Source organism: Neoarius graeffei, chromosome 10 (genome assembly GCF_027579695.1).
Source record: "Neoarius graeffei isolate fNeoGra1 chromosome 10, fNeoGra1.pri, whole genome shotgun sequence".
Lineage (NCBI taxonomy): Eukaryota > Metazoa > Chordata > Actinopteri > Siluriformes > Ariidae > Neoarius > Neoarius graeffei.
The window spans coordinates 30473066-30498936 of NC_083578.1; the positions used below are offsets into that span (position 1 = coordinate 30473066).

Here is a 25871-nt window from a genome sequence, read left to right on the forward strand (position 1 = left end):
TGGCGTGAGGGACAAAGGAGTTTTTAAGTCTGTTAGTCCTGCACTTGGGAAGGAGCATTCTGTCACTGAACAGGCTCCTCTGGTTACGCTTTTTAATTATTACACAATTAAAAAATTATTATGTTTAGTTTTAAATTTTAATTATTAAGTTTGGTTGGGAAAAAAAAGCTTAAAGATTAACAAAACCCCCAAACTGACAGATAATATCCATACAAGGCATGTTTGAGTGTTCATTTGTTTGTATTTGTACCTGTATACTGTGTACAGATTTTATTTTAAAAGAAAAAAAAAAATGTCCTGGGGCAGCACAGTGGTGTAGTGGTTAGCACTGTTGCCTTACATCAAGAAGGTCCTGGGTTTGAGTCCAGCAGCTGGTGAGGGCCTTTCTGTGTGGAGTTTGCATGTTCTCCCCGTGTCTGTGTGGGTGCTCTGGTTTCCCCCACAGTCCAAAGACATGCAGGTTAGGTTAATCGGTGGCTCTAAATTGACCATATGTGTGAATGTGAATGGTTGTTTGTCTCTGTGTCAGCCCTGTGATAACCTGGCGACTTGTCCAGGGTGTACCCCACCTCTCACCCATAGTCAACTATAGGCTCCAGCTTGCCTGCGACCCTGTAGAACAGGATAAGCGGCTACAGATAATGGATGGATGGATCAATGTCCCTGGGCACTGACATTTTACTCTCGCCGAGGTTCAAATGTCACACTTGGAGGACAAATCATGACATTACTTACATGCTACCTGACTTACCAAGGCTGGAGAATCTTGTGGACACATCGCTTCTAAATAGTTACAAACAACCCTGAAGATGCCCAAGTGTCAAGCGTTGGAGTGTAAAATAAGCCCATCATTGATCATTTTATATGACACACTTTAGTTTGTTTTTATTCACTAAGAAAAGCTATCTTTTTTGATGGCAAAATTGTGTTGCTGTGGCAACGGGATTGTTTCCTAGTATCTGTGTCAGTACTGCGTTTGCGTTATCTAGCCGAGTGAGATTTAAACTTCATAAAAGTAAAGTCTGTTGATTAACATATTTTGTTGCCAGTAAAAATCACATGGCTACAGAAAATTTTTTGACTGGATTTTTAGAATTAGAAGCCTTTGTCTTGACATAGTGATGTGGATGAAAGAAAATGACAATAAATGGACAAAAAAACTCATTAAACAGCAAAAAATATTTATTGATACATATTTGAGCTATTTTGACAACAGAAGTTGACTTAACTTTGAAGTTCAAATGAAAATGTAAATCTTTTAACACATGTGCATGTCCACTATTATTCAACCCCCAGCTTCAGTACTTTGTAGAGCATCCTTTAGCTTTTATAACTTCTAACAAACGTTTTAAGTGCTGACAAGCTCCTTACACCTCTCGATTGGAATCTTTGCCCATTCTTCATGTGCAAAAGCCTCTAGCTCAATGATGTTTGATGGCTTCCGCGCTGCAACTGCCTTCTTTAAATCCCACCAAAGATTTTCAATCCGATTTAAATCTGGTGACTGAGAAGGCCACTCCAGGACATTCCAGGATCTTTTTCTCAACCAAGCTTTAGTTGACTTGGAGGTGTGCTTGGGATCATTATCTTGCTGGAAAGTCCACTGATCACCAAGCTTTAATTTATCAACAGAAGGCATCACGTTCCTCTTTAAAATTGCCTGGTATTTCTGGGAATCCATGATGCCAGGCACACGATCAAGATTGCCGGTTCCTGCCACAAAAAAACAGCCCCACATCATCAATGACCCACCTCCATGCTTGACTGTGGGGATGGTATTCTTCTGGTCATAAGCCTGGCCTTTCGCACGCCTGACATACCGCTGGTCCATATGTTGAAACAATTCCAGTTTGGTTTCATCAGTCCATAGAACTGTCTGTCTCCCAAAACTCTGTAGTCTTATCAAAATTCCTCCTGGCATATTCTAGTCGACTTTTGATGTTCCTTGTGGTCAAGAGTGGAGTGCATCTTGGAGTCCAGTCATGAAATCCTTGTTTATTCAGTGCATGTCTTATAGTTGCCACTGAAGCACTTGTACCAGCCTTCATCATGTCATCCTGAGGTGTCTTGCACTCACATGGGGGTTTTTCTTAGTTGTCCTGATTAAGTGGCTAAGGGCCTTTGATGACATTTTGGGCTTTCTTCCACAGCCAGGCAGGTTTGCAGCTGTTCCATAAATTTTAAACTTCCTTATAATGGTGTCTCTTGGAATGTTACATTTTTTGGAAATCTTCTTATACCCAAGGCCCCTTTAGGTGTGATGAAAAAATCTCCTCTCTCAGCTTTTGTAGAAGCTCCTTTGTCTTTCCCATGATTGCAGCTGACCTTGAATACTTATATGGGTGGGGTTTATATATATGCATCACAGCTAAAGCAAATGAAGGATCATTATAGAACTCCCAAAGGCTTAATTATGTTTCAACTCCACTTTAGGCCATAAAAACTGTCAGAAAGCTTTAAAATCAACAATATTATATAGGGGTTGAATAATTGTGACATGGCTATCTTAACAAAATATACTGTTACACACAAATACTACATCATGCATTTTCTGTGTTGATTTTATGTATCACTCAACTCATAAAGAAGTCATCCAAAGCAGAATCTTGCTCTTTGAAAAAACTTTAATTGATAAATCCTTAAACTCTTTGGGGGTTGAATATTTAATTTCTCTGAAGTTCTTTTTCTGTATTTAACCCATCTGAAGCAGTGAAAATGCATGCACACACACACACACACACACACACACACACACACACACACACACACACACACACACACACACACACACAGAGAGAGAGAGAGAGAGAGAGAGAGAGAGAGCAGTGGTGCCCAGGATTTTTTTTTAAGAATTAGAAGCCTTTATTTGATGGCTCTGTGTAATGAAGGTAAACTGCTTTCTATTGTGCTGTCAATGTCACGGGCGGATATCTGGTTTCAGTACAAATGGCTGCACCTAAGTAAGCCTATTTTTAACAATAACATAACTTAAAATGGATAAATTGTTGTTGTAAAATTGTCTTTTTAATTTAAATGTGTGGTGGGGCACATCGACACTTACTGTGATCTGCAAACAGCATTTATTTTGGGGTTTTGTTTGACTTTAACAGCTTCAGCCACTTTTACACTATGTAAGTTCAGCAGTCTTTTCAGATTTGTACCTGCCACAATGTGTGTGATCCCAGTAAAACCTTGGCCAAATTCAATAATACATGATGACATATGTAATAACATGTTCCCCATGTCAGATTATACAATAAAGATCCTCTTGCGATAGACCAACGATAAAGAGGATTGCTCTGTTCTGTTTGCATTTTCAATCTGGGCTTGTGTAGAAAATGGGCTTGCATTAACAGAAACATTCTTCAAAGTGAAGTTGAGGTAATAAGAATACGTTTTCAGTGCATTAGCATGTTTTGTTTTCATGTCGCAATTGCAACTACTGTATTTGTAGCTGTCCTGAATTTTGCATAATCCTATGAATATTTGTCACCAGCTGCCAAAACACAGGTTGAGCTAATCAGTGCTGGTTTACGTAATTTCTGAATAGCTGCTACATCATAAGCATGTTTTTAAGGGAATCACAACTGTTTGGTAACTAGAAAATCTTAAACAATTGTTGATCATCTTAGTCAAGTAGGGAAGTTGGAAAATAAATAGCTGGCAATGACAGTGTACCGGCTTGTCCAGTTCAGCCTTCTGGCAGCTGATCAGCTTAGCTGAATTTTTCAGTAGGGAATTAAATGGGTTCTCAAATTTAAGAGTACTCATTTCTCCCGTCAGGATGCTTTTATACATTTTCATGTGGATCTCAATGAGCCTTCAGCAACAGATCAGTTATTGATGTTATTTGTTATCATTGACAGAATAATATTCAGCTTTAGAACCACCACTCATCAGCATGTGGATGTGAAATAAATGTAGTCACATCTTGAGTATGTTGTAGTTTTACTGACCAGAGGCCTGACTTACAAATAAGGTTTAAATGAAACTTTATAAAGCTCTTTAAAAAGTCTTTAATATGTTATTTATGTAATACTCTGCATTGCATCTCTCAACTTTGCTGAAATTACCATTTTGTATTATTTTTGCATTAAGACTTCTTTAGTCATTAGGAATGCATACAGAAAGGAAAAGCCTATATAGGAAGAGAATCTGGACAAGTTTAAATTACTCACTAACTATAATGCTACTAAATAGAAAATGTAGGTACATCGGTAAAGAATATAAGTCTGAACCTGCCAGTGAGTCCTGGGAATTTAGGTTAGACTGGTTAGATGGTTATAGGTGGATTGCTGTAGAGTATGTAATATGATATACTAGCTTAAATCAGCTTTGTATATTTTTATATAAAGTTTACTAATAAGTTTAATCCATAGGTCCATTATCACATTGTCATCTCCACTGGCAGATGTCTGACACTGCATTTTATAATGTTGAGGCATTTAGATTTGTTTTTAATGTGCCATCATTAACTGCTAATGCTTTGAAAATGTACTTTCAATTGCTGATACACAAAAGTTGCTGCTTCTGAAGAGTTTGATGGCTCTATGTTAAAATATGCTGTATGTGATGTTTAAAATATTCCTATAGAATAATGAGATTAAGGAGAACAGAACATGTTACTTTTGTACTACTACTACAATGGCTGCGGTTACCAGAGGACCAGCTCCCCACTGTAACTCTAGAAATGGAGCTTGGTGCTGCCTAATGTGCCTCAAAAGACTGGTGAGTACTGGGATGGGAGACTGCCTGGGAAGACCAGGTCCTGGCACAGGAGGGACTTTGACTATGACTACAACCACTATTCTTCTTATTCTTATTAATAATAATAATAATAATAATAATAGGCACAAAAATGCCCTCCACCATCATTTTTTCTTTTCATATTGTCATGCTTCACATATTAACAGCTCCGTGGTACATTTTTGATAATTAACACACTTTAATGACAATGTTTAAATCCCATCATTTTTGCCTTGCCTACCACTTTGACACCCATTTCACAGCTTCGTTGCTGCTGTCCAGCTGCTTGTTAGCTGACCATGGACAGCACTGTTCTAAAAAGAACTATGGATGGTTTAATGAATTTATTCAACTAACTATTAGTTTTTATACACATTGATAATCCTATACTAATAAAAAAAATTAAACAAAGTGAAATAAATTCATAACACTGTTTATTCATGCATTCACGATATGTACAAGAGGGCACATTGAAAAGAGTATAAATGATTTTTTCCCCTTCAGAATTAATATTTCAAGTCTAGAACAAATGAGACAATCACAAGCTATTATAATTTGCCCAGTATAAATATGAAATTCCAATAATCTTCATATGTCACTTCTGGATTATGTACATGAAACAAAGACACAGGAGCTTTGAGAATGTGTGATTATTCAAAAGCATGTATCGCCAGACTTTTATTATGTATCTACAGTGATTGAATGTACATTGTAAGAGTGTGTATTGTACGTTTTTGGTGTGGTTTCCCTGTAGCCACCGTGCTCATTAGCATCTAATACTCAAAAACACACCTGAGCTTCTGTACCTGCATGTTTATTAATAATAGGGCTGCACTGGAGGGGGATCTTTCCAGTGACCTTGTAAAATAACATAGAATTTGTTTTAAAGCCAACTGATTGTGAAAGAAATAACTCAGCAAAAAAGGGTAGTATTTACCATCTTTGTTGAATAAACCAGACATGTAAGACCTGGTTAAATCCTTCCAGTTCAATCATTAACCGAAAGCCTTCTAGATTACAATTCACTGTAATCAGTCTGTGTGCCACATTATTATGAGAGGTATTGAGTGCTAGTTGGTATGTTTAGCAATCAGTATAACATATTCAAAAGATTCCTGAATGAAGTTATTTATGAGAGGTCTGTGTGCTTGTGTAGCCAATACAAGAGCGTACACTATTTACAACTACACTAAGTAGTCGGATTCATCCACAAGAAATATGGCAAGAAAAGGTTTGTGGTACGCACATGGGATAAGGGAGTATTTGATTCAAAAACTTGAAAGCTAAGAAATGATTTTTCTTGAGGCTACTAGCAAGAGTCCATGGCATATTTTTGTCTGTAGTTAGGACATCATTTGCTAGACCATGCTATATGTACAGACAGAAATGTTCAGAATTCTCTGAAACACATAGAATCTATGTGGTCAGAGAGAATGATTATACAGTCAAACTGGGGTGTGCTGTCATTTAGAAGCATTGCACTTGAGGAGGAAGGCCTCTTCTTTTCATCACTTTAGAAGACCACACTAAGCAAGGAGACTACAGGGATTGTCTATATTATATCTTCACTATACTCACAAAATATAGATTTTCTTTTAAAATTGTACAAAACCATGCTCACAGACATTTTTAACACCAGAGTATGATTTGTAAGCATATACTGCAAGCTGAAGCATGGTCGGATGGTCTCTAGAGTCTGCAGTGCAAGGCAAGTCCTGGTCTAGAGGTTGCTGTCATGTAAACTATAAGAATGGAACATCAACACAAAACCTCCTAACACCAGGAAAGCCTGCACATGCAGTTCAGCTTAATACATGGTTGAAGACTGTAGCACTTAGATGAACCTTTCTGTTACAACCACCTTCTGCCATTGTCTTTTTTGTCTTCATCCTGCATTCTCCTCTTGCTCCTCTCTGATACCCTGCTCCCAGGTGGCACGGTGAGGAGGAAATATTCGGCGAGGGAGCGGCACTGGGTGTGGTGTCGTCCCCTCCTCCTCTCTCTGGGCAGGTTTAGGTGGCACAGTTGGAGTTCCAGCTCGGCGTAATGAGCCATGGAGGTGATGGTGCTGATGATACTGCTCCTGTATGGCACTGAAACCCACCGGGCGCAGGTGGCAAAGCCGCTGGGGCTCCATTGGCTCATTGTCTGCGCTGTAGGCTCCATAATGACCTTGACCATACTGAGTGTGCTTGGGGGCTGAGGAATAGGGCAGGTGTTCAGGAACACTGCTGAAGTGCACATGTGGATAGTGAGAGCTCAGGTGATCATCAGGGTTCCAGTAATGAAGTTGAGCAGTTTCTATGGGATTGTCATGGCGGTTGAGGATGACATTTTCATTACGGCTCGGTGTTTCGGCATGGCTGTGTACACTCTCGCTTAGGGATGAGACACCACTGCTGGCGCTACCTGAAAGCGTGGAGTTGCTGCCGCCCAAAACCGATACAGGGCTGGTGGGAGAGCCTGGGATAGGCTGAAGAGGAGACTGGATGTGGATATGAGGGGAAAATAAATAAATCATGCTTACTGTAGAAAAGATAGCATAATAAACATAAAACAGTTGATATTCATGATGATTGTATTTTTTTAGCTATTTTCCAAGACCACATATCTCATTTGGCAATTAAAGTTATTCTTTCTAGGTATATATGGCATCAGTGGATGAGGAAATTATATTTACATAAAACTGCAAATGAAAGATGTCTACTTAAAACATAAAATCTTAAATTAACACTTAAATAAATGTATAAAATAGGTTTAATCAAGCAAGGCACAGTGATGCAGTGGTTACCACTGTCGCCTCACAGCAAGAAGGTTCTAGGTTCAAAACCCCCAAACCCCAGCTGGGGCTTTTCTGTGTGGTGTTTGCATGTTCTCCTTGTGCCTACTTGGGTTTTCTCTGGGTGTTCCAGTTTCCTCCCACAGTGCAAAAATATGTGAATTAGGTCAACTAGCTACTCTAAATTGCCCATAGGTGTAAATATGATTGTTCATCTCTGTGTTAGCACTACAATAGACTGGCCCCTCTCTCGCTCAAAGTCAGCTGGGATTGGCTCCGGCTTCCCCTGTGATCCTAACTGATAAGTGATATAGATAATGGATGGACAGATGGATTTTGTCAAAAAATCATATTTTAAATAACATTAATGTCAACTATTATCACATTTTACTCAGTAAATATATAAAGTAAATATACTCAGTAAATATTTTTACACTCTCTATATACACGATATAATTTTAAATAAATCAAACCTCAAATTTGAACAGTCCAACATGCTCTGGTTTTCCCCTTTACCCAGCAGTGCAAATAATTAAAATTGTGTCAGGTTTTGATCTGTCTGGACTGAAGGAGGTTGAATTGACAAAGTATGATCTAGGAAAACAGACCTCTGCCACCTAAGAGATTCTGCTTCATGGATATCCGGGAGATTCTGCCTCACATATCGATCCGTGAGCAAACAGTCACTGACCCAGACTCAGCTGCTCAGAGATGTTTCTCAGTTTATTGTAGGACAAACATGAGTACATATTCACATTCCAGAGTGTATTGTAGCTATGTGATTGGATGATGATGATGATGATGTGATTGATGAAGCTAAGTTATCTATGTATAACGTAAACGGGTGATGAAGCATTACATCACTAGTTTAGACTACACTACTTTATGAAAGAAGAGAGACATTATGCACCATTACATCGCCCGCCAGGATCAGAGTCTTATGAAAAGAAGAAAGACATCACTGGTCAACATAATCATTAAGCAGAGAGCAGAATGTGTGAGTGAGGATAAATCTCAAGGATTTAACTATCCAAAATAAGTAGCAATCAGAACAGCCTGCACCAGTTTCAAGAACAAGTAGCACCCAGATCAGCCTGTACCAGTTCAAGCATGCCAAACATATATTTCTATCAAACTGCTTTGACCTGGCTAAGATATATTTATTCTGATCACTTAAATGAATGCAAATCAGTATAGCCCTACTTACACTCATGCGGTTTTTCATTATCTATAGCGAATGGATGAACTGTGGCCCTGCAAAATGCCTGGCATTGAGTCCCTATACTTGTGAAATGTTCTCTTCATTTAGTCCAAATAATTTTTCATAGCAATTATGGTACATCTGTAGATATTGCATGTATAATTTATGAAGGTTGCTCTGTGTGCTATTTTCTACAAGGATAGTAAAATATACTCTTTTCACTAAACATCCATCATTCTATCCACCAATCCATTGTTTATACTGCTTATAAGTCAGGGTCATGGGTGAGTTGGAGCCAATCCCAGCTGACTGAGTGAGAGGCAGGGTTCACCCTGTGCTGGTTGCCAGTTTAATCACACAACTATTTACACCTATGGACAATTTAGAGATGGCACTTGACCTAATCCATATGTCTTTGGACTGTGAGAGGAAAACAGAGCACCTGGAGGAAGTCCACACAGGCATGAGAAGAACATGCAAACACCACACAGGAAGGTCCCAGTCGGCCACGAGGTTCAAACCCAGAACCTTCTTGCTGTGAGGAGACAGTGCACACTGCACTCCCCCTTCAGTAAACATGCTGTAAGTAAATATTTTCAGGAAATACTGATTTCACTGATGTTGGTTTTTAAAATGAGCATTTTAAATATCACATTTTAAACTACAATAGTGTAAACTTTAATTATTTTTTATTATTATGCACTGAAAACAAAGAATGTGCAAATTCTCTCTTTCCTAGTTCTTTTTGTCACATCTGCATCTACTAGCACTCTAGCCTCTACTTCCCAGCATTCATAGCAGCCTTTAAATATAGCCACCACGGACTACAACACCCACCCTGCACTTCACCGTTCACAGGATCCTGATTTCTAATTGGACTCAGTCACCACAGCACACATATAAGCACTCTCAAAACACTCAATCATTGTGAAGTAAATGCTCAGTTCTGTGTGTCTGACTTTACCAAGATTTTTTGAATGTTGCTCTACTTCTCTGGATTGACTTTGTTTTGTACTTTGGATTTTGCCTTTTTGATACTGCCTCTGATATCCTGTTTCTGCCTTGCCTGACCATTGCCTGTTTTTTGATGCTGCTTTCTGCCTTACAATTTGGATTTGTCTGCCAGTTTGCCTTAATAAAACTCTCTTTCAGCTTTTACATCTGTCTGTTGCCTGCATACCTACTCACTTTTTCCTCATAACTGACAAGGCTAAATCACGGTAAACAAACTGTAGTTTTAATAGTCTGGATTGAAAGGAAAAAAAAAGAACCCTGATGTTTCAGTCTAGTAGTTTGCTAGCTATATTTAGCGTAGCTACCCCATGATGGTTTATACAGTCATTGTTTAGGATTGGTCATCATATTTACTACTGAGAGTGATTTGAACTGTTGTTAGTGTATGAGTAGAACTGTACACTTTATTGATCGGTAAATGATGTGAATGCATCAACACAGATTTTCACTGCTAGGTTTTATCATCCAGGTTATATAAAAGGTAATGTTAAGTTAAATGTAATAGTCAACAACACAGCAATGATGCTGCATTATAACAAAAAACTGTCATAAAAGGAGTGATACAGTATGTCATTTGCACACTTGATGAAGTACATTTGTGGAAAAAGTCCAAAGGTTCTTTGAAACATCTGCGTACTATGTTGGACTCTTCACTAACTACGTATAATGTTTCATGCAAAACTTTCACTGTGCAAAATACCCCAGAATCCAGAGATGATTTTGTCCAGATATATTTGAAACTATGACCCATATATGATGAAATTTATCTTGGGTACTCTTCAATCATGGAATTGTCAAATTCAAGATATGATCCATATTCTTGCAAGAATTTAAAAAGACATTTTTTGGGTTTTGGCACAGTGTTTCATAGCATAGGTGGTATGAGCAGCGTGGAAATGAAATCTACATCACTGATTGTTTATGGTTTATCTTCATAATTGATAGATCGATAGATAGATAAACTTTATTTTAACAGGGTGGCCCATTCAGCACAGCTGGTATCCATAGGGGGCCCTGCAAAACTACACTCATTTACAATATCAAAAATACAATATAAACTGATACTTCTTACAATTTCAAGAATGTTACAATCTTTAACAATCTCTAATATAATTGATCTAAAAATTTAATTAAAATTACCATTCCTTAAGAGGAAAAAAATGCAATGAAAATTATAAGAAAAAAGATATATGAAACTAGCAAAAATATCATGATAATTATATAATATAAATAAGACTATGAAAAATATGACCTAATGAGCCTTTTAAATTGATTTATAGAGATGTAGCTGATTTAATATTTGCTGGCAGTGAATTAGTGTTGAACCTGAATATCCAAAAGTTCGTTTACCTAACGTAAGCTTAGGTTTTGGTAAATGCAAGTCAGATTTATGTCAAAAATTACACAAATTATAAATACTCAACATGCTTGGAGGAGAACACAATCCATGATGGTTATGAAGCAGGCTGGCTAGCTCAGTGTTGAGCGCACATTTATATAAAAAGAGCAAAGCCCTGCTTACCTTTCTAAGTGAGCGTGCAGGCAAAGATGGTGGAGCATCACTCATATGCTGCTGGAATGTGTCAAAGTTCATCAAGAAGTGACCTGCATTGACAAATCAAGAACGAGTTCAGAACAGATTCTAACACAAAGTAAACAAATAATTACAAAAAAAAAAACAAAAAAAACAAAACAGTGCAATGCTGATCTAAAAGCATATTAATCAAATATACCATGCACTGAGGGGCTCCAGTTGAAATTATGGATTCTCTGAGGTGACTAGCATAGCCCCAAAGAAAACAGTAGTATGCCAGTCACCGAAGAGAATCCATAATTACCGGTGCCTCTCAGTGTATGGTATATTTGATTTATATCCCTTATCAAAAAATTTCAAACTAAAAATGTTAAGATTGAATCTCAGCATAAACTCACTGGAGGCAGCCATGTTTGTTGTTTATCTCAGAGCGACCTTTGACCTGTGCATGTGCAATGTACCGTGCTATCACCTGCCTCGCTAGGCATAATCATGATACATAGCTCTACACACACAGAAATACTCGTGGAGCCACAACTGTGACTTGAGCCAGCTGTATAGCTTGAAATTGTGGCATCAGTTCATGGTATATCCAGGATATCCTTTGACTGACTTGCACCATATACATTTTTGTTTTTTTGACCTCAGGAGATACATTGCTTAATCAGTGGTGGAACTATTTTATGTCATGTGAGCCATCCTTGGCCAATCCCTGCACGGGAATTTTTTTGATGAAGGATATAAAGAACAATAGCTGTTGTGTGTGTACAAGAGTGTGGTGCTATCTCAGTGTGCTTGATGTTCAAGAACATGCTTAAAATGTTTTTAAACCAAACTTTTACCTGAGAACATACTTTCATGAAATATGTTTTATTATACATTGTTACATTTTGCTTATTTCTAGAAATAAATGCATAAATAAGCAAAACTGTAATAGAAACAATGGTAATTTTATAATCAAGCTTGAAATGAGTAAAAATCTCCAGAAACAGATTTAAAAATCTTATATTTAATTTGTCATATTATAATAAAAATACTAGATTAGTTAGACTATATTCAAGATATTTTCACGTTAATAATGTAATTTTTTGCAGTATGTGTGTGTATGTATCTCAATGCATGGTTGTCGGTATGTGTTCATTACCCTGTGGAAAGGTGCGAGAAGAGCCATGGGACATTGTAAGTGTACCCGGGTTTTGCATGTATGGTCCAGCTTCTGCATCCAGTGTCCAATTACTGGGGGCTGGGGGAACACCTGGAGGGGTTACACAAACATAAAACAAACACAGTAAGTTTAATAGAGCAGTGTAAATTGTATAAATGTTTCTGAATGTGCAGAAAGGATGTGCATCTCGTCTATACACACAGAGAGAGAGAGAGAGAGAGAGAGAGAGAGAGAGAAACACGTACCTCTGTCAGTGAGGCCTGTATGGGGGGGATCAGGACATGGTTTACAGGGGCTGTGTTGTTGGAGCACAGAGCGCTGGAGGTTGTTCATCTACAAATACAAAACCCACAGTGAAAACTGTACTGAGGAATATGACCCGTTTCTATTTTTTTTTTCTACAAACAGAACTGGCTGAAATCTGTCATGAGCATGAAAAACTATTGTAAAAGTACCTAATGTTCAGGTCATAAAAATGCCTGCTTTATTTGTAAATATCATTCCAAAAGTGATTTTAGTCTGTTACAGCACCTCTTATCTCGGTCTTTCTTTAAAAAAAAAAAATTTAAATAAATAAATTATATATGTTCCCATTGTTTATATGTGTGGCAGCCTGGAAATGCTTACAGATGGTGAAATTTTGATATTTTCTACAATCTATTCCTGATTTATCTCGAAGGTAAATAAATAACTTTTGTATGTATCTCAACCACAAGTAAAGTTATAGTACTTTAAAATCTGGTTACACCCAAAAGTGAAAAAGGAGAAAATTGCATTTAAAGATTCCACTCCAAATGTAACACAGGAGCATCATAAACATTTTGGGAATCAGCAACTGATTACGAACACAACTGATTAGGCTTCTGTTAGGCAGACTGTAATTTTTACTATAGCATTTGTTAAACTGGCCACACATACATTTTCAGAAACATTGTTGGAATAATGATGAGATATCAGGCATTTTAAAATAACATTTAAAATGTCAAGATATAATAGAACAGAACAGAATAAATTCTGGCTGAAAACATGCAGAAGCAAAATGCGATATACAGCAAGAGCTTTATCAGATGAAAGAGTTTCAGGTCTTGAGTACCTGTCCGTTTTCATTGTTGCCATAATAAATAGCGCTAGGTCTCTCTCTGTGAGGAGGAAGCAACATCAGCAGCTCACGGGAATTCTTATTTTTATCAGACAGAGAGGGAGATCCTGAGTGTGACAGTGAGAATGCGACAGAATTAAGGAGAGACACTGAAAAGAAAGAGCTGAGGTTCACCTCATGTCACGAGAAAATTTTAGGAAAATTTCTTTGAAGCATTTGTAATTTGTGTATGTAAGACAATATTGTTATTTTACCTCTTGCACTCGAAGGGGTGGAGTTTATCATCTGTGAGGAAGAGGACCGAATGGAGCTGAGGCTTGAGGATGAGGGGCTCGGCTGGATGAGAGATACAAGCATGGTTTCACACAAATGCTACATCTGTTTTTACATATAATAAAGCTAATCATGCGAAATGAGAATGCTCACCTGCATGAGTGGAGAATCATCTTGTTGGTCCAGCAGCCCATCTGTCAAAATCATCAAAGGCCCACCCTCGTTGGTGGAGGGGTGTGATGAGGGGAGACGAAGTGAGCCCAAAGGACTGAAAGGGTAAAAATGCAAAAGAGAGGGAAAATAAACAGGTAAAAAAGACAGCCAATATGCCACTGAAATTTGATATTGCAAACACTTCATGAGCAGATGATACAGGAGATGTAGTCCAATTCTAACAAACATTTTCATAAATAAAATACATCTGTTCTGAAATTAGCATCTATAATTAGCAAATAGATATAATCAGGGGCGGCACGGTGGTGTAGTGGTTAGCGCTGTCGCCTCACAGCAAGAAGGTCCTGGGTTCGAGCCCCGGGGCCGGCAAGGGCCTTTCTGTGTGGAGTTTGCATGTTCTCCCCGTGTCCGCGTGGGTTTCCTCCGGGTGCTCCGGTTTCCCCCACAGTCCAAAGACATGCAGGTTAGGTTAACTGGTGACTCTAAATTGACCATAGGTGTGAATGTGAGTGTGAATGGTTGTCTGTGTCTATGTGTCAGCCCTGTGATGACCTGGCGATTTGTCCAGGGTGTACCCCGCCTTTCGCCCGTAGTCAGCTGGGATAGGCTCCAGCTTGCCTGCGACCCTGTAGAAGGATAAAGCGGCTAGAGATGATGAGATGAGATGAGATGATGAGATATAATCAGTGGGCTCCATTTATCAAGCTGGTTATAAATAAATTTTTTGTACAACCCCAAATCAGAAAAAGTTGGGATCATATGTTGAAATTGACATTAAAATGTACATAATCTTTGACCTGTACTGCACTCACAACAACAGCACATTATTTGATGTTTTACCTCATGAATTCTATTATTTTTTTCAAAATAAACACATTTCAATTTTGAATCTTGCAAAAAAAGTGGGGGTTGGTGATGTTCCCATTCCTTCTCACAACACTTAAAATATGTTTAGGGACTGAAGACACCAAGTGATTAAGCGTTTCAGGTGTTATTTTGTCCCATTCTTCCTCCAAACAGGTCTTAAGGTGTGCAACAGTACAGGGTCATGATTGTCACATTTTTCAGTTCAAAATTCACCACACATTCTCTTTTGGGGACAGACACCCTCTTCTTCTGCAGCCATGCCTTTATAATGTGTGCAGAATGTGGTTTTGCATTGTCTTGTTGAAATATTCCTGGAAAAGATGCCTTAAAAGCAACATATGTTGCTCCAAAATCTCAGTGTACTTTTCTGCATTAATGCTGCCATCACAGAAAGGTAAGCTGCATTTGCCAAAGGCACTGACACAACCTCATACCATGACAGACGCTGGCTTTTGGACTTGTTGCTGGTAACAGTCTAGATGATCCTTTTTATCTTTGGTCTGGAGCATAAGACATCCATTTCTTAAATTAAAAAACAAACAAACAAACAAACAAACAAAACCCCAGACCTGAAATACTGATTTGTCTGACCACAATACATGTTTCCACTGTGTCATGGTCCATCCCAAATGCCTTTCAGCCCAGAGAACAGGCATGACAACAGCAAATTCTTATTTTAGCTGAAAGTGAGCAGGGGATCTGGGGGCTGCAGGCCCCCAGCCGGTTCCAAGGCAGCACCTTGGTGGGGGCACAAGGGGGGGCAAAGCCCCCTGAAGCTCCTAGATTTTAGCAAATTTTAAGGGCTTTCAAAACCTCTATTTTGAATAAAAATGTCATATTTCATGCAATCAGATTTTAATAAAAGATTCTCACATACAGTACAAGAAAGTGACTCACAAAATCAAACCCATATTTTTAGAGTATGTTATTCCCAAAATGATAGAAATATTTCCATATTCAATCATTTTCCTCCAAGTATTTCTGAAAGCACATTATCAAATGCGTTTTTAAATTTGTTTGAGATAGGTTATATTGTATGGATTCAAGTGATGCCCCCAACAGCAATGAGTGACTAAGTCAAAGTACTTACAAACTTGACTGAAATGCATCTTGGTTGAGAAAACTTCAGGTCAACATGTTACATCCAACTGTGTTCATATCAATAGTTCTAATTATAAAAGTCACTTGCCACAAACATAACACAAAAATGTAAAATATGAGTTTCTACTTGCTCTGAGAGCAAGCTGGACACTCTTGCTTATGTCTTAGTTATTGAAGTTTCTTTCTCTTTGCTGCCAGTGCTGTTAGTCTTTCAGTTGCTTTTCTTTTCTGTTGGTGGGCTGTTTGAGCTCTCTTTTCTCCATTTAGTATGGTGCTTCTCAGAGATATGCTCGAAGGAGCATCTTTAGCATTGTTAAAAAATCTGTTGCCTTTCCTGCTTTGCAGTGGTCTATCAATCCGCCATTTGCAATAGCGATATCTATGTATCAAGACCGCTGATTTGTTCAAAGATCAAAAGATAGTTTAGGTCATCCAATCGCTGCATATTTTGCAAAATTTATGGCTTTCAAGAGGTTTTCTGGTTACAGAAAGAAGCGATTTGCTCCAAATGTTCCATAGTTTACTTCTACACTGAGAGGGACTCTGCAAAAATCAAACACCCCCCACCCACACACCAAAATTTTTTCCTCGGATTTGGACAATTCACAAGAACGACCCATTTGGCTAACAAAACCGCGGAAATCTGTGGATCCGTGGAAAATTGTCATCCCTGATAGAAGTTTACAGTCCTTCTGGACACAGTTAACATAAGGCTTTCTTTTTGCACAGTGAAGTTTTAAATGGCATTTGTGGCTGGAACTCCATATTGTAGTTCTTGACAAAGGTTTGCCAAGGTAATCTTGAGCCCATGTGGTTATATCAGCTATAGATGAATGATGGTTCTTGATGCATTGCCATCTGAGGGATCGGCAATCATGGGTGTTCCGCTTAGGCTTGTGCCCTTGCCCTTTTACACACTGAAATTCCTCCAGATTCCTTGACTTATTTAATATTATCCACTGTAGAGAGCGAAATATCCAAATCCCTTCCTATCTTTCTTTGAGGAACACTGTTTTTAAACATTTCAATTATATTCTCACAAATTTTTTGACAAACTGGAGATCTTTGGCCCATCTTTGTTCCTCAAAGACTAGGCCTTTCCTGGATACGGATTTTGTACCAAATCATGATTACAATCACCTGTTGACATCACCTGTTTTAAATCCCATCATTATTTAATTGTTTTATCTCATTACTAGCCCTAAATTGCCCCATCCCAACTTTTTTTCTGGAATGTGTTGCAGGCTTGAAATGCAGGAATGGATGTATATTAACAAATAAAATGAAGTTGACCAGACAAAACATGAAATATCTTGGGTTCATACTGTCTGCAATGAAAGTCAAAGGAAATTTAGAAATAACTGCTTTTTTATTTGCATTTCCCACACCATCCCAGTATTTTTTGAATTGGGGTTACACATAATGTGCAGAAGCATTGTGGTATTCATGAAAATCCAGCTAGTTTGGGAGAAAAAAAAAGATTGTACCCTACAACAGCTTATGTCTTTTCATCTGAATGATTTGAAAGAAAGCAGTCCAAAACAAATCCATATATTAAGACAAATAAGACTAACCATTAAAATAGGATCAAAGAAATGGTGTCCTAAAAAGAAGGAAGAATAAGTGTGTCTTTTGGAGTTGCAATGGCTGAGCTGGTGTTACTGGAAGATTTAGTACCCTCTTTCCTTAAGCCAGTATCTCACTGGGCTGTGACAGCTTGTGACAAATTGCGAACATCATTCGTTAGAGAGTTTCAAAAGTGTCTTGAAACATTCGCGGGACTTCTCAATTTCGTCGCATGAGTCGCAAAGTGTCGCTCCTTTGTCGCTGAAATTTTGAACATGTTCAAAAAATTCGCGTGACAAAATTTCTCTCAAAATGCAAATGCGTCGCTGGTGTCGCAAAGCCATCACGAACCCTTCTCAAGTCGGTTTCTGTGAGACAGGAAGTGCGAGTGTATGGGTAGTATCTCACTGGGCTGCGACAGCCCGCGACTAGTTGGAGACACAACAATTGCAATAAAATATGCGAATTGGCGACAATTTTTACTTGGAATCACACTGAATTGATATTCACATATTTTACCATAATTGTTGTGTCTCCAACTAGTCGCAGGCTGTTGCAGCTTGGCTTTCCCTCGGCAGGCAGGGAAGTAGAGTGAGCCTCACGGAAACTGACTTGAGAAGGGTTTGCGACGGCTTTGCAACACCAGCGACACATTTGCGACTATTTTGCGAGAAATTTTGTCGCACTAATTTTTTGAACATGTTCAAAATTTCAGCGACGAAGGAGCGACACTTTGCGACTCATGCTAGGAAATTGAGAAGCCCCACGAATGTTTCAAGACACTTTTGAAACTCTCTCGCGAATGACATTCGCAAACTGTCGCAGCCCAGTGAGATACTAACTTATCTCACTGGGCTGCGACAGCCTGCAACTAGTTGGAGACACAACAATTGTGATAAAATATGCGAACATCAATTCAGTGTGATTCCAAGTGAAAATTGTTGCTAATTCGTATATTTTATTGTGATTGTTGTGTCTCCAACTAGTCGCAGGCTGTCGCAGCCCAGTGAGATACTACCCTTAGAAGCCACTCTTTTGTCATTTAGTCATCATTTTGCCACTTTCAGCAGGGAGCTTTGGAGCTTTCAATTTTATGGATTTTTGTGAGCATCACTAACTGTAAATCAGGTGTGCTGTGCAATCACCAAATATTTTGTTCAGTTTGGGCTACAAAAATATTTACACACAACTTTACAAAATGATTGCTCAGTGAGGCCCAATATTAGGCAACCCTTCAGTGATGTGTATTTTGTATGCAAGTTAAGTATACTACACAGGCTACCTTTGAAATATATATATATATATATCTCACCTATGTCTATGAATTATTCGGTTACTTTCTGGACTTCGTGGAAGGATCCTCATACCCGAAGGACAGAATCTGTCAAGTGCAGCAACCCCCTGTTGGGAAAAATGCAAACACATATATTAATCAAAGTGGATTCAGCTTCTATACAGACAACATAATAAACTGAAAAGCAGCACAAATAGTAAACTGAAAAGCACACAGTAAACTGAAAAGCAGCACAAAAACTGGGCTTTTAGTGTGGTTTCGAGCAACACTACTTCCCAAAATCTCTCCCCCTCTCCATCCCTCATAACCTGTTCATCATGTATCTCGACACCATTCTTATTTGTTCTCTCACCCACAAGAGGCGCTTCCGCCGTTATGGCCCTCCATGAGGACAATGTCTCTCCAACCTCATCTACCCTTCAGCTACATCTACTGACACCTTCTGGATCACTATGGAACTGCCAGTCTGCCACACAGAAGGCTGACTTCATCTCTGCTCACATCTCCCTTCTGTCCCTCCACATCCTTGCATTGACAGAGAACTGGATTTCACCTCACAACACCACAATGCCTGTAGCCCTCTCCACCTCTTTCTCCTTCTTTCACACCCCTCACCCATCTGGTCCTCATGATGGTGGCATTGGTTTGTTGATTTCTCAGTTGTAGAAGTTCTCTTCCACTCTCCACCTCTCCATCTCCTCCTTTGAATTTCATTCCGTTTTAGTCTCTTTCCCTGTTAACCTTTTTGTCATTGTTGTTTATCATGCTCCTGGCCCTGTAGGCTCTTTCTTTGATTAACTGGACATCCTACTCAGCTCCTTCCCAGAAGATGGTACTCCACTGATGCTCCTGGGAGACTTCAACTTCCACCTAGAAGCCTCCCACTTTGCTGCCTTCCTTCCCCTACTCCACTCCTTTGATCTCTCCCTGCTAAACTCTCTTCCAACCCATAAAGCTGGCAACCTTCTTGACCTGGTCTTCCTCCAAAACTGCTCTGCCTCAGATCCCACAGTTACCCCTCTCCATCTGTCTGACCACCACTTCATTTCATTCTCCCTTCCCCTTTCTCTCCACCCCCACTGTTACAGTCCGTTGAAACCTCCGCTCCCTCTCTCCCTCCTCTCTTGCCTCCTCTGTCACTGCCTCCCTCCCCCCACTTGAATCCTTTGCCAGTGTCCCCATTAAATCTGCTGCATCCTCCCTGCTCTTTTCTCTCTCCTCATCACTGGACACATCTCCTCTTGTCTCCAGGCCAGCAAGATCTTCCCCCTCCTAGTCCCTAAATGTCTGAAACACTTCGCTCCTACAGAATCAGTCTCTGTGCAGCAGAAAGGAAGTGAAGAAAATCCAGGGCCCCTGCCGACCTGTCCCGCTACCAGTCCTTCCTTGATGATTTCACAGCCTCACTCAAATCAGCCAATATCAAGTTTTATCACTCCAAAATTCAGACCTCCATCTCCAACCCTTGTCAAATGTTTTCTCTTTTCTCTTCTCTCCTTATATCTCCACCAGCTGCACCTCAGTCCTCCATCACTGCAGAGGACTATGTGGTCTTCTTGAGGAGAAGATCATAGCTATCCACAACTCCTTCACCATGCCTGCCCCACCCTTCCTGTCTCTTCCCCCTTGCTCTCTGCTTTTTCCCCCTCTTTCCACTTTGGATGTCTCCCAGCTCCTGCTCTCTCACTGTCTGACCACCTGTGCTCTTGACCCTATCCCCTCATCTCTCCTCCAGATCATCATTCCTGACATCCTTCCATTTATCACCTTCCTCATCAACTCCTCCTTGTACTATGGATACTTTCCCTCAAGTTTCAAACAGGCCCATATCACCTCTCTGTTGAAAAAAAAACACCTTAGACCCCTCTGTCATCCAGAGTTACAACCCCATTTCTCTTCTCTCCTTCCTGTCAAAGACACTTGAATGTGCTGTTGCCAACCAACCCTCCTCTTTTCTCTCACAGAACAATCTCCTGGATCCCCACCAGTTTGGCTTCTGAGCCAGACACTCAACCAAGACTGCACTTCTCGCCATCAGTGAGGCACTTCATACAGCACGTGCCACCTCCCTCTTCTCAGCCCTGATTCTCCTTGATCTTTCTGCTGAATTTGACACTGTTGATCACTCCATCCTCCTGTCATCCTTATCAGCTCTAGGGATCTGCCAGACAGCCCTAAACTGGGTCAAGTCCTACCTTTCTGGTCACTCCTTCCAGGTTACTTGGTCTGGTACTGTATCAGCACCACACCCACTTATCACCGGTGTCCCTCAAGGCTCAGTCCTTGATCTGCTTCTCTTCTCCCTCTACACCCAGTCTTTTGGCTCAATTATCTCTGCTCATGGTCTATCCTACCACTGCTATGCTGAGGACACCCAACTGTTTCTTTCTTTTCCTCTTTCTGACACACAGATCTCTGCTTGCCTGCATGACATCTAGAGCTGGATGGACAACCATCACCTGAAGCTCAGCCCAGGCAAGACAGAGGTAATCTACATTCCTGCTCCATCCTCTCCACACCTGGACATTGTAATCTCTGTGTGTGTGTGTGTGGGGGGGGGGGGCATCTCTAGGTCTCCTTCACCCAGTGCGAAGAGCCTAGGGGTCGTGTTTGACAACAAACTCCCCTCCACAGCAAACATTGCTGCAGTGACCCAGACGTGTAGATTCCTCCTCTATGACATCCGAAGGATCTGCCCTTGTCTTACCACCTACTCTACTCAGCTCCTGGTCCAGGCGCTGATCCTCTCCCACTTGGACTACTGCAACTCTCTCATTGCTGGTCTTCCAGCTTCTGCCACCAGACCCCTGCAGCTCATCCAGAATGCTGCAGCTCATCCAGAATGCTACAACCTCCCTCATTCTTCCCATGTCACCCCTCTGCTTGCCGACCTGCATTGGCTACCTATTGCAGCTCACATCAAATTTAAGACATTGGTGCTAGCTTACCAGGCTCTCAAAGGGTTAGGGCCAGCATACCTCCAGAGTCTGATCTGCCCCTACACATCAGCCAGCTCCCTACACTCTGCTACTACTAGTCACCTGGCCCCTCCTCCTCTCTGCTCCTGCCCAGCCTGCTCAAGACTATTGTCTGTCCTGGTTCTCTGTTGGTGGAAAGACCTTCCCATTGAGGTCAGAACTGCTGAGTCCCTGACCACCTTCAAAGGCAGACTGAAGACTCACCTCTTCAAGCTACACTTCTCCCCTTCTTCTCTGCCCATTGTGTAACTATGTTTCGGTCTAGATCAACCCAGGCTGTGTACGGTCTAGCCTGGGGTTAGCTGTTTTGAGTTCTCTATTTAGTTATACTTTGTCTGGTTGGTTTGTTTGCTTGGCTGTTTGAGTATTGGTATTTCAACATATTACATTAGGTATTGCTGTCACTTGTTCAGTTGGCACTAGAACTTTCTTGTCTAGAAGTTCAGCACTTCGTGTACACGACTTTTGCACTCATTGTACATCGCTCTGGATAACAGCGTATGCTAAATGCCATGTAATGTAATGCAACAAATACTCACATGAGATAAACCACTCCTCATCACATGGAATTGATCCACCAACTTTTTGTGAAGGGGACGCATTTCTGGGTGTACCAGCTTCTCATGGACAGCCAAGCCAACTCCCAGTATGTGAACCTTTGAAAGCAAAACAAATTTGTAAATTTTACAGAATCTTTTAATTAGAAATGTGTGATTTTTGTGTGGAGCTGACCTGTTCTTGCATCAGTTCCTTTAGCTGATTGATTCTTTCCATTTCTTCTGGGTGACTACTGATGTAGTCTTTATCAAAAAATGCCTGCAAGAATGAGAGAGACAAAAGGAGAGGGAAAATTATTATTATTATTATTATTATTAACTACCATAGAATTTGTACCATGGTGCTGTTGAATTCTTGATTCTGGTTAATCAGAAGGTGTGAAATAATTATTATTCTATCTACATTCACTGGATATGAGCAATTGCACACTCCAGGCTATCAGCTCATATACCATGAGTAGAAAAAAACAAAATGGCGGAGCCTGTTGCTGAACCAACCAAAGACGAAATAAAAACTCTACTCGAAAACAAAACCCCCCAAAATACCAAAAAAAGCAACAAAATATGGAATAAAAATATTTGATGGTAAGACCATATCTTTTTTTTCAATAGTTATTATTATCGTATTTTTCACAAATTGCTACTGTCATTTTGCCAGTTTGTTTACGGTACATTCTAAGCGGAAATTATTTTCTCAGGTGTTTTATATAAAGTTTTTATTTATCAAATTTGCAAAAAATAAAAATGCTCTGTTTCTCAAAATCCAGTGAATGTGGAAATAATAAAACAGTTATTCTGCTCAATCCCTTCGAACATGGCTTATCTCAGCTCATGTACGACTCAATTTCATGGAATAACTTAAATATAACAGCAGCTCTGACAATTGCTGTAGTTCAAAGCACAGATTAATATTAATGTGCTCACTCTAATTCATTGTCATTTGTATTGTAACAGCTCATTCACAGGGACTTGCATGGCAGATGCTCCTCATAATCTAAGCCTAAACCTTTGTAACATTCAGAACTGAAGCTGTTACTTTAAAGTTTTACACCATTAGAATATCTAAGTCAGAGGAATTTGTGCTTTCTGGTTTCTCTGTAACAAGCTATAGCTGATTTCATAGATGCTGCACAACATTAAGTATAGCTATAAACTGATTTCTACACGTATACAGTTTATAGTTAGTATGATATGTAGTTCTTGAATAAATCTAAAATTCTAATCATTGGCAAATTATTATGGTATAAGAGGAATAAAACACTTGCATGCTTTTATAAGAAAATAATCATTGTGGTATATCCTGCAGATTTAGGCTCCTAGTATTCTAAGAATTCTATGTATAGTATACACATATTCACACTACAATATTCAAGTTCAGGCAGCAAAACAACATTCTAACACAATAAAAGTGATTATCGCTGGCATGTGGAAAGAAAAAAAGCTACACTATATGGCCAAAAGTTTGTAGACGCCTGACCATCACACCCATATGTGGTTCTTCCCCAAACTGTTGCTGCAAAGTTAAGATCACATAAATGTATAGGATGTCTTTGTATGCTGTAGGATGACAATTTCCCTTCACAGGAATTACGAGACCCAAACAAAATCCATTATGACAATGCCCCTGTGCACAAAATGAGGTTCCTGAAGACAGGTTTGCCAGGGCTGGTGTGGAAGAATTGAATGGGCAAATCCCCACAACAATGTTCCTGCCTTCCATTTCCAAGATTTGCTCATTCAGCCACAAGAGCATTAGTGATGTCGGGTGTGAGTGTCTGCCAAATGGTCAGTGTTCCAATTCATCCAGGGCTCTGTGCAGGCCACTCGAGGTCTTCCACTCCAACCTGGGCAAACCATGTCTTCATGGACCTCGCTTTGTGCATTGTCATGATAGATCATGTTGGAAAGCCTTCCCAGAACTGATATAACAGCAAAGGGGGACCAAATCTGGAATAGGATGTGCAAAAACCACATATGGGTGTGATAACCAGGTGTCCACAAACTTTTGGCCATATAGTGTATTTTAGCACCACTCACAATAAAAAGCTTGTTGGAAGGCTTCGTAAAATAAAGCAGGTACTTAACACTGTTCTCTACAACAGACACAACCATATATGAAAATAAGAGTGAAATTTGTGTTCAATAAGGCACTATGTTTGCTGTTATAATAGTTTTAAAAGTACGAGAGGCACCTCCTGATAGCGTGCTATCCCTCCATTCACGGCTGCATCAATCGTGCCATTCAGAGACATGCTGAGCAGGTTGACATTGTTATGATGATGCCGCTGCTGATACTGGCTGATCAGAGAACGTAGCTCCTGGTTCTTATTCTCCACGACATATATGGCGTTTTCCAGGGGACTAACCTCAACCTGAAATACATGTGCGCACACACACATACACACACACACAGATTTTTAGGGTGCATTATTCCACAGATTTCATTTTATAGATTGATTAATATTCTCTGCTGTTGAATACATCCTTAATGACTAACATATTGTGGATATTGTGTAATATATTCCTGACAATAATAATTTCTACACTCACCACCTCCCTTCTCTCCACCTCAAACCAGCGTGAAATACCTGGCAAGGGACGGCACAAAACCAGAGTGGTTCTCTCTATCCACAAGCTCTGCAGGTCACACACAGCACTGTTCATTAGCCTGGGTTGATTTCATCATTTTAAATGAAAATAGCTATTTAATACATTTCTATATTCACCCTGAACTCATTTTCTCTGTCTTTAGGCCCCTTGTGTAAGGGCCGATCGTAGTAGAAGCGTGAGACATTGTTAATGCGATAGAAGCTCTTGATTCGATCAGGCACCCTGTCCATCATCGGCCCGTCAGAGAGTTCTGATACTGGCGTTACAGCATAAATCTGAAGATCTAAATAAAACATTAATCCATAAAAGAAGCCTCTGTTTATTTAAAAGTAAAACATATACATTTTTTAAAAAAGTATTTAAAAGTTAAAAAACGCACTTATTACTAACATGAAATGTATGTACATGAAACTTATCTACACACATATAGTACTTGGTGACACATGACCACCTTTTTAACCAATAAAAAGACTCGGACTGAGTTCAGTACATTGTGCATCACTCTGTTGAATGCTGTCATCTGGTTGGTTGGGGTGTTGGAGAACAAGAGCTTGTGGGAACTCAGTGAGCATCCTCTGCTGAAAGTCTTCTAGGCGCTCGTAGTCATAGCCTCTACATACAAACTCCTTATTCTAACACACACATACAGACAGATACACATACAAACACATATAGTTAACTTTAACCTAAATTTGGACATTTACATTTTTAAATGAGCCATCTTCAGAAATGAACTTACACGCAAGAAAAAGGGAAACTTGCGTCCATAAAAGCCCATTCTAAAGAACTCAGGTTCCAGGCGTTGCTGCTCGATGATGTTGTCGTAAAAACTGGCCTCCATTTTCTGAAACAGGAAAATATACACCAAACAAATACACTTAACAGCACAAACAGTTCTGTACAGTATGCCGGG

General features: G+C 39.7%; 1 protein-coding gene across 1 annotated transcript in view; it reads right to left on the reverse strand.

Annotated features, from left to right (window-relative positions):
* Positions 1-5309: 5309 nt before the first annotated feature.
* The window catches only part of LOC132893505 (dedicator of cytokinesis protein 3-like), a 136288-nt gene continuing 115726 nt past the window's right edge, over positions 5310-25871 (reverse strand). The window contains exons 40-54 of the mRNA XM_060932699.1: positions 25698-25802; positions 25449-25590; positions 25075-25241; positions 24899-24985; positions 24541-24720; positions 22524-22607; positions 22331-22447; positions 18832-18920; positions 13965-14079; positions 13793-13874; positions 13533-13645; positions 12685-12772; positions 12419-12529; positions 11263-11345; positions 5310-7231 (exon numbers count right to left, since the gene is read on the reverse strand). Of these exons, the coding sequence (XP_060788682.1) occupies positions 6632-7231; positions 11263-11345; positions 12419-12529; positions 12685-12772; positions 13533-13645; positions 13793-13874; positions 13965-14079; positions 18832-18920; positions 22331-22447; positions 22524-22607; positions 24541-24720; positions 24899-24985; positions 25075-25241; positions 25449-25590; positions 25698-25802 (2163 nt within the window). The 3' untranslated portion in view covers positions 5310-6631. The remainder of the gene's footprint in view (positions 7232-11262; positions 11346-12418; positions 12530-12684; positions 12773-13532; positions 13646-13792; positions 13875-13964; positions 14080-18831; positions 18921-22330; positions 22448-22523; positions 22608-24540; positions 24721-24898; positions 24986-25074; positions 25242-25448; positions 25591-25697; positions 25803-25871) is intronic.